An 8909-nucleotide genomic window follows, 5' to 3' on the forward strand; every position below is an offset into this window, starting at 1 on the left:
TCAACACATCCAGCCTGGTGCACTCTGTTGGTTAGTGGGGACAAGGTGAAGGTAGGAAAGGGTGAAATGGGCTAACCAAGGGAAAACAAGATGGGTATGACCTGTACCAGAGAGTGTGGAACAAGCTACGACTGATCAAGAGCCACTGTAGGCTTGATTTCTGCCACTCTCATTTCCTGAACAGTGACTGGAAATTGAGCCTAGAGCCCCTGTAGGTTGGACAATATTACACTCCAAAACACCATTATGCTACACTTCTATTAACTTCACCAAAATTTGCCTTAATGCATGCGAAAGTTGACATGTGAGCGCACGTTACTGGATAACAAGAAATCTGGACTGGATGAAAGGCAAAATGAAGGGAAAATAGACAGCACAAGGTATTTACAAATGTTAAAACATTTGAAAGAAAGAATCATTTTGCATGTGCCTATCATTGTTTGATTGATGTGCTGAGTTACTGCTTCACAGGTAAAAGCCCCTGACAATTTTAAAAGACTTCCCAAATAAACACCACCACTCTTGTTGAGCAATTTTATTTCAACTGAGTGGTAAAATTTTCACAGGCCATATTCATGGTGTATTTACACATCCTCGTAAAGCCAAGGGTAAGCCACAGGTTTCCAGTCCACAAGCTCTTCATCTTTAAACCAGAGAGCAATTTCCTTCTTTGCTGTTTTCACAGAATCACTCCCATGACAGATGTTCCTAAAGGAATGAAATTATTTCAAAAAATACACGCTGTAAAAAGATTAAATTCCCTCAAGTTGTATCAAGAAGTATTAATTTGGGTGAGGAGTTCAGGAACCAGTACAACATAAGTTGCTTGGTTACATCACAGGAAGAGCAAACTAACAGGTGAAGAAATTTTGGCCAAATGATGATTACATCTCTGCCCCAACAAGGTCAAAATGGGCAATTCCAGAAATATCCACACCATACCCTACTTGAGACCAAAGGGGTCAAATCAATACCCTATTTCTGACCAAATCAGCTAAAAAACCATACCCTTTGGGGTCGCACATACCTATATTAATATAGCCCACATCTTGAAGTCAAAACAACCTACCTGCCAATGTGAATGGAGAAATCTCCACGAACTGAGCCTGGCTTAGATTTTGCCTACAAGTGAAAGAAAGATATGTCAAGACGTAATCACCTGCGGCAGGCTGTAAGTCTTGATAAGTGGTTCCCAACTTAATTATAGTGTTGCTTTCAGAATAGAACAGAACGTAAAATATCTAACTTTTAAAATGACATTCAGCAACACCTAATGGACACAAAATGGGCTTAATGTTAACCCTCGAGCAATAGTAGTCTGCCCACTATCAGAGGAGGATACAAGATTTTTCAAGGGAGGGGTGGTTGGTATCTTGGGGTCGCAGAATGAATGAAGTAAATCTCCAAAATGCAGCAATTTGAGAATTGGAACCTAGTAATTGAAAAATCATACTAGAAATATAAGCAATGCCACAAAGTAGAATTTATGAGGTACCTGTCTAGAGAGTTTGCCTTCATTTCTTCCATATTATTCACAATTCTTTTTAATTTTTTTTTTTTTTTTTGCTCCTTCAAAGAGAGGGTGGCTAGCCACCAAATCCACTCCCCCCCCCCCCCCCCCCCGACCCGTCGCTAGGTCCCTTTTTAAAAAAAAAAAAATAGGTCAGTATTATGGTCACACTTACTGGGTCTGTTTCTCCCAGGATATCTCTGCAAGTTTTAACAACACCAAGACCTTCCCAGACCTAAAAAAAAAAAGAAAATAAACAAATACAAATCTCAACAAACTGGGCCTGAATACGAAGATTTAACACGAAAACTGTTGCTAACATTTTCTTGAAGAGAGCACAAATATTAGACGGCCTTGGGAATGTTTCACATGATTAACTGCTGACAAACATGCAAATTTCTTCCAAGAAAAGTTTATTCCGACTGTGAATATCCCATTGAAGTGCATCTTTGCTGTATTAGAATAAAAGTGTTGAGTGTTGAAAAGATTTAGAAACAATATAAACGAGCCGATTGTGATCATTGTAACTCGATTGTACAATGGAGACGATCGAACGCGCTCCTTTATCAACATGTAGGTGTGCATTATTCAACGAGGAAAAATCTCTGCAGAAAGATGCAAATTAAAATATTTCTAACAATGAGACAGAAAAGAAAAGCCAAATTACAATAAAAGCTTCACGAAGAACTTCCATACCATAGGTACAACTGGCCCGGAGGACATGTACTTCACCAGACCTGGGAAAAATTTCTTGTCTTTCAGCTCTTCATAATGCTGTTCAAGGAGCTCTTTACTTGCCTTAAGAGACACAAAACAACTATTAATGTACCATTTGCGAAAACCATATAATGGTTTCAAGGTAACAGAAACAGTACTTAAGAAATTGCACCTGCATGAATTTCATGGCGACCAGTTTGAATCCCTTCTGTTCGAATCTTTTGATGATATCCGCAACAAGACCTCTGTGAACGGCATCTGGTTTGAGCATGAGGAATGTTCGCTCCTTGTTTTTCTTGTCATCCTCAGCCATTCTCGGAACTTATTTTTTGACAACACAGTACACGAGTACGCCACAGACAACTTCGCCGAGTTTCTTGAAGCCGAGAACGTCACGCCACGTGGGCTTGGCCTTTAATTATTGTCCAAATTAGGAAGTCAATTTTGATGGGGAAGGGGAAGGTAGTCGTGCGTTGCTCAGATTTGCGGGACAGAGCGCGAAAGGCCTTGGTGCGACGAAAATCAAATACACCTTTGTTCCCCTGTTAAAATAATACAACTTTTTCAAACAATTTAAATAAACCGCCTACAGGGAAAATCCGGCCAGTATGAAACCAGCATTGAAAAATTTAGCAAGAATCTCAGTCCAAAATGTCCACCAAATAGCCTCCCTTTTTTGAGGCCCCTTAACGGAGTGGGTGGGGGGCGGGGATTTGAGTATCCCACAACTTGTTAAGTGGGCAGTTAACATCCCATATCCCATTTATTCCAGTTGCAATAATTAATGAATTTCCTACTCGATATCCTGTTTTATCTGGTCTTAAAATTTAAAAAAATTAAGATGGCTCTGAACCCTACCTACGGAATTTTTTTAAACTTTATCAAAAGTTGCGTCTTATCATGCTTATCAAAAGTTGAGAATATAAGAAAAAATTCACTCAGCCACTTTTTAATTATAAGCCCCAAAAGCTGTAATTAAGGGTGTTTTTAAGGAGGTCATACTGTTACTATGGTAACCTATTGCATCACAAAAATGATAACATGTTCACCAATGATTGGGCAGTTTTTTAATACCATGATTGTAGCATCAAGTGATAAAGAGTGGTTATAACGACCCATCAAAATCTAAGCGTTGGAAACTGTATTGAGCCACCTTAATATCCTGCATATCCCATTAATTTTCCCCAAAATATTACATACCATCCCACTGATGTTTTGCCCAAACATCCTGTATCCTAAAGACCCCTAAATTATGGGCCCTCTATTGTGTCAAATGCCCAGCCATCTGAGAAGGGCAGGTTGGTGGCTCTGGGAGCCTCTTTGAGATCAACAGTGGTAACTTCCTGGAATCGACACAGTTTTACATTTTGTCACTTTTATGTAGCAATCATACCAGGTTTCCGGTCAGCAATTGCACTAGTGACATGCTAGTATGTATGCTTTAAATGAAACAAGCAACAAAACAAAATGTTTAATGATCTGACAACAGAGTGAGTGGATGGTAAATATTAAAAGGCAGTCAGATGAAAGAACAGTCTTTCCACAGACCCTTTATTCTGTTGAGTTCATCAAGATTGAAGGCACAAGTGTTAACCACCAGGGATTTGAAAAAGCCTGAATGCAAGGCAGTGGCCCTGGGGAGAGAGAAAAAAGTGAGTAATCATTTTTTATGTGTGCCTGCTTTGCAGCTGCTCTCGGGCTAGCTCTGTGCTCATGTGCTTGAAAAAAAAAAAAAACTCAAGGCAAAAAAAAAAAGTAAACTTCTGCAGACAGATTAATGAACGAAGGGATGAATGACCACTGAAAGATTCATTGAAGGCACAATGGCTTTTTTATTTTGTTCAGTCACAAAAAAATATTTTTTTTTATTGTGAGCAATGGCATTTATTCCTAACTACACATTATTACAAATATTTAGTCTTCATAAACATATTTATAAGCTGCTGGGTTCCAGTCCACTAGGTCCTCCTTGTTTTTGAACCAAAGTGCAATTTCCTTCTCTGCACTTTCTACTGAGTCACTTCCATGAATAATATTCCTAGAGAAAGAAAGACACATTTCAAATGAGCAAGTCTTTGTCATCACATGATTTGATTTTAAGAAGTGGCCTGGATGCGAATTTGCTATTTGCCCCAAGGGAGGCACCTTTAAGAGAGGGGTGTGTGGTTATTTAGGACAGGGCACTTGATTCTTCTTAAACATATAAACATCTGAATATGATACAATACTTTTATGAAAAAGGACAGATGCTTTAACTGAAAAACTGTTAAGTAACAATTTTTTAATGGGGATCTGATAGTCATAATGTTCAATATTACAACAAATGAGAAATAATTTAATACTATTTATTATAATAATTGAAAATAACCAAATACGATATAAATGTTGATGTATAATTATATTTATTATAGAAATCTGATTTAAAACTTGCCTTCCGATCTGGATGCAGAAGTCTCCACGGATTGTGCCTGGCTGTGATTTTGCCTGATGAAGGTGTTAAAAAACATGCAATATTACACTTGCACTTACATTTTGAAATTACAATATTAGCAAAAAAAGAAAAAAAAAGATACAATCATATATAACAATTAAAGGTGAAAATGGTATATAGTTTGTGCATGCAGGCTAATAGAACCGCGAGGTTACCGAGTTAGCCTTCACGTCGTTTGAGTGAACATGACAAAACATGGGAGTAGAAGGACAGTTTACTAAAGGAAAGAGCTAGAAAAATCTTTAAAATAGTTGAAACAACACCGACATTACAAACATTCAATTATAATTATTTATAGCACTTACATTATTTTATAATGAAACTACTGACAGATTTTTCTTTTATAAATAATTTACCGGTAACAATCATTTGGTAATTATTGCAAGCCATAGGAAAGTAAAAAACATTATTTTACTCACAGGATCTGTTTCTCCAAGCATAACACGCCCTGTTTTTACAACTCCAAGGCCTTCCCACACCTGCATGGAAAAATGTCATAATTTACAATCACAGTACTTAGTTCTAAACAGTCACCCAAAAGGTTTCATAAGCAAACAATTTACCTGTTTCTACTGGAAAACATTAATTTTGGTGGTCAGACAAATCAAACCTTTTCAAATTCAAACACATTTCTTCACAACAGTATCAACAATAACAACTGCTCGTAAAGCATACTGAGACAGAAAGTCAATTCAAACATGCACTATTCTGCCACTACGTACCATGGCAACAACAGGTCCACTGGCCATGTGTTTCACCAGCCCAGGAAAGAATGGAAGATGACTCAGGTCAGCATAATGCTCTCGCAGATGGTCTTCACTTGCCTATAAATAAAAACAAAGAAAGTATCATAACCATTATGAGACTAACCAGATTCAAGGACTTAATGTCTTGTGAAATTCGTCAGTCTAAAGGTCAACAAACTGCTTGAGGGGTCAGTAAATGGCACTCTGTGACAAAGCATAATGCAAAATTTTAGCCAAATTTCAAGTGCATCAATTTTTACCCATCACTGTTCTGAAGTATTGGTTGATTTCTAAGTCTAAGAAAGACATGTCCTTTCTTAAAATATATCGGTCTGGCTGTCTAGCAAGCTCTCAAATTTTACCCTTTCATCATCCTACCAAAGACATCAAAAAGCCTGATATGGGATTACTCTCTCCTACCTGCATAAATTTCATTGCCACTAATTTAAATCCTTTCTGCTCAAATCGCTTGATGATGTCTCCAACCAGTCCTCGTTGGACTCCATCAGGTTTTACCATTATAAAGGTTCTTTCATGCTTGCCTTTAGTTGGTGCCTAAATACACAAAAAACAGCAACTGTAATCAGATCTGGGGTTCTCTTCAGGTCCTGGCACAGCTAGACTACGAGCAGTCTCTCTTGAGCTTGAAAATTTGGGGGTACGCTGCTTGTGGCTCGCAGCTTCCCATGTCACACTCCCATACTCATGTTGTTTTCCATTCCTCCTTGCTTTCTTCCCCATGGATTTTCGAGCAAAAGAGAGACTGCTTGCAGCCTATAGCACAACATGCATGCTATCCATTTTCTGTTTGAAAGCTTTGAGACTGAAGTCACTTGTCAGTTCTTAATAACACAAATTCCGAGATGAGATCTACCAGGGCATATCCTTGACAATTTGGTTATGTCATGCTAGATGAGTAAGGAATTGGATTTTCATGGTTGTCCTGAGGTGGTTAATTAGGACCAGTGTACATTGATGTCAATGCTTTTACAGCTTTGATGTTCTCAGATCAGGGTCGAAAATTAAAATTTCCTACAGGGGCCAACTGCCAACTGGTTTGGTCCCCAACTATTCCAAAATCTCTGGTCAAAACAAGGAAATTTGACCATTTGTTGCTTATCATATTAATAAGCTTATAAAACAGAGACACAGTGTTGGGTCTCTCAGAGAGGTTATTTCATGTCACAAATACTGGGGGTCATTTAATCCAGGCAAATTAGGTTACCAGTCACCTTGCCACCAACAAGCTCGCCACCAAGCAAAGTCTCCTCGCCACCAAATTACAAACAGTCTAATAACATTACATGTAAACCACACGCCAAAGAGATTTAAATTTGTTCTACTTTGCTTAGTTGCGTAACTCGCACAGCTCATGTAAGGTTGATTAATTGTTTGATTGTTTAGCCGAAGCTTTTTATGAAACACTTAAGCTTACGAAAGCTTACACCCGCTTTCAGTGTTACGTGCATAGTGACTATCTCTCGACATGCCATCTTTCGACGTGCTATGTAACCTGGCCTATGTCAAAATGTAAGCACAACTGACTTCGTTACGATCAAACTCAACTTCTAGTCATTAAAGATGGATTTATTTGACATCAAACTAGGCTAGGAGTATCAAGAAAACATTCTGTGAGGGATAAATCGACTGTTTTGAATGTTTACATCTTTCCAACATTAACTGAGCGGTAGCAGCCCAATTACACTGGAAGTCACTATTGAGAGCCGATCGACTACACTAAAATTGTTTGAATTATCCCATAAATCCGAATTCCACAATCTTCTTCATTCATTTGAGGTCAGTAATTATCATATACTTATCATTTGTTCCACTAATAACCAGGAAAATTGCCAGTTTTACGGGTAAATGGTCTTTCAGCCGTTTACATAGCATGTCGAAAGATGGAATGTCGAGAGATGGTTGAAAGATGTCGCCTATGCACGTAGCACTGAAAGTGGGTGTAATTAAATGCAAACGCAATGGCGAATTGAAACAACTGAGCAATAACAACACAGTCAGTTCTCAAAGAAATATACATGTAGTTGAATTCTGAAAGCCGTGATTTCTTGTTGGACAATGGAACACAAACCGTATCACGTCACGTCCTATCACGTCAAGCTAGCAAACCTTCAAGTCAATTGACATTGTAATCGCTCGAACAGCTAACACACCTCCACTACTTTATTCTACTTTATCTTTCCCTTGGTGTTTGGTGGCAGGGTGGTTTCTCGGTGGCAAGTTCGTTGGTGGCGAAATTCCCTGGTGGCTAGGTGACCGGATACGAGGGTGTAAGATGCAACATTTGTGTAGCTGACATTGCACCACCCTGAGAAGTATTGGGACATTTGGGAGAATCTCTTGGGAAGATAAGAATTGAGGGGTGGGGGATGGAATTCAAAAGTTCACTTTCCGAGCAGCTGGGGGGGGGGGGGGGGGTTGTGGTGGATTTTTGGCATTTGGACTTGGTTGCATCAGAGCAACTACTGAGTGAGCCAATATCTCCAATCAAAGTTCTGATAAGTTTCCAATGACCACCCGAGTGTCCAAATCATCGATTGTGCAGGTTATTGTACAGGTAAAGATTATATTTTTCCCGGTTTATCTGGGATCAAGTGAACTGTCCACAATTTGAGCTTGCTGGGAGAGCTTGCAGTTGTCCGATATAGCTATAGTACCGGTTGGACTGTAATTTTCAAGCTGGACTTGTTAAGTATAACTGATAACACCCCACTGCACTTCACATCTAAGTTAACGCTGGAAACGAAACAAATATTTATCCAAATGCTGTACCTTGGTCGCAGCATGTACATTTCCAATGAGGAAAAAATTATTCTTGTACAATTGAGTTGCCGCAAATAGTCCCGCAGTGGCTGCTGAAGCTCCGATCAGAAGAGGCCCAGCAAAACAAAAAGATGATGCACCATCTTTCGATTGAGAAGTCAGTGCTCTCCTGGTCACTGCTGTTCTGACGGCGCTCAGAGAAGAACGAAGAATTGGACTAACACGGCTCCGAAATGCCATCTTACTCAAGGCAGGGAAGCTCAGGGACCATGTGACCAAAGGACTAGGTTCAGTTGTGGCGGGGGGAGGGTGGTAATTAAGCGGGGTAGGGGTAGGGTCTCGCAACAACGATGTGGTGTTTGGGTCTCTTGTAATAGAAAACTCCCTTCCCGTATTTAAAGCTAAGTAATTTTGCATCATGCTGCAGTAGACTTGATACTACATAGATCTTACCTTGCATTGTTCATTGTTGCCCTCGCAAAACTGTTGCGATTGATCCCCGGATGGCTCCTGTGATTCATCGAAGTGGAAATCATTATTTTCATTATTCTGTTTGAGATCATCGTGATCCTTACCAGGAAGTGAGTTATCGACTATTTGTACTGTAGTTAAAAGTGTAAGAGTGATTAGAGACCTCATTCTTAATAATTATATACCTACAACA

General features: G+C 39.2%; 1 protein-coding gene across 1 annotated transcript; it reads right to left on the bottom strand.

The window, feature by feature from the left end:
- Positions 1–520: 520 nt before the first annotated feature.
- LOC110047068 (uncharacterized) lies at positions 521–8514 on the bottom strand. The gene is made up of 10 exons (XM_020752805.2): positions 8255–8514; positions 5885–6019; positions 5441–5542; positions 5138–5197; positions 4655–4711; positions 2400–2522; positions 2207–2308; positions 1686–1745; positions 1070–1122; positions 521–708 (listed from the first exon to the last, which is right to left on the bottom strand). Exons 1-10 carry the CDS (start codon positions 8483–8485, stop codon positions 585–587), a joined length of 1047 nt encoding a protein of 348 aa, XP_020608464.1. The 5' UTR covers positions 8486–8514; the 3' UTR covers positions 521–584.
- Positions 8515–8909: the final 395 nt, after the last annotated feature.

The sequence above is a fragment of the Orbicella faveolata genome, unplaced genomic scaffold, assembly GCF_042242905.1.
Source record: "Orbicella faveolata isolate gen_17 unplaced genomic scaffold, um_ofav_v1 contig_35, whole genome shotgun sequence".
NCBI classification, from domain to species: domain Eukaryota; kingdom Metazoa; phylum Cnidaria; class Anthozoa; order Scleractinia; family Merulinidae; genus Orbicella; species Orbicella faveolata.

Coding starts and splice junctions, on each gene's coding strand:
- LOC110047068 (XM_020752805.2), bottom strand. CDS start 8,485: ATGGCATTTCGGAGCCGTGTTAGTCCAATTCTTCGTTCTTCTCTGAGC. Junction 6,020..8,254: donor ATGTACATGCTGCGACCAAG/GTACAGCATTTG, acceptor TTGTGTATTTAG/GCACCAACTAAAGGCAAGCA. Junction 709..1,069: donor TTCTCCATTCACATTGGCAG/GTAGGTTGTTTT, acceptor TCATTCCTTTAG/GAACATCTGTCATGGGAGTG.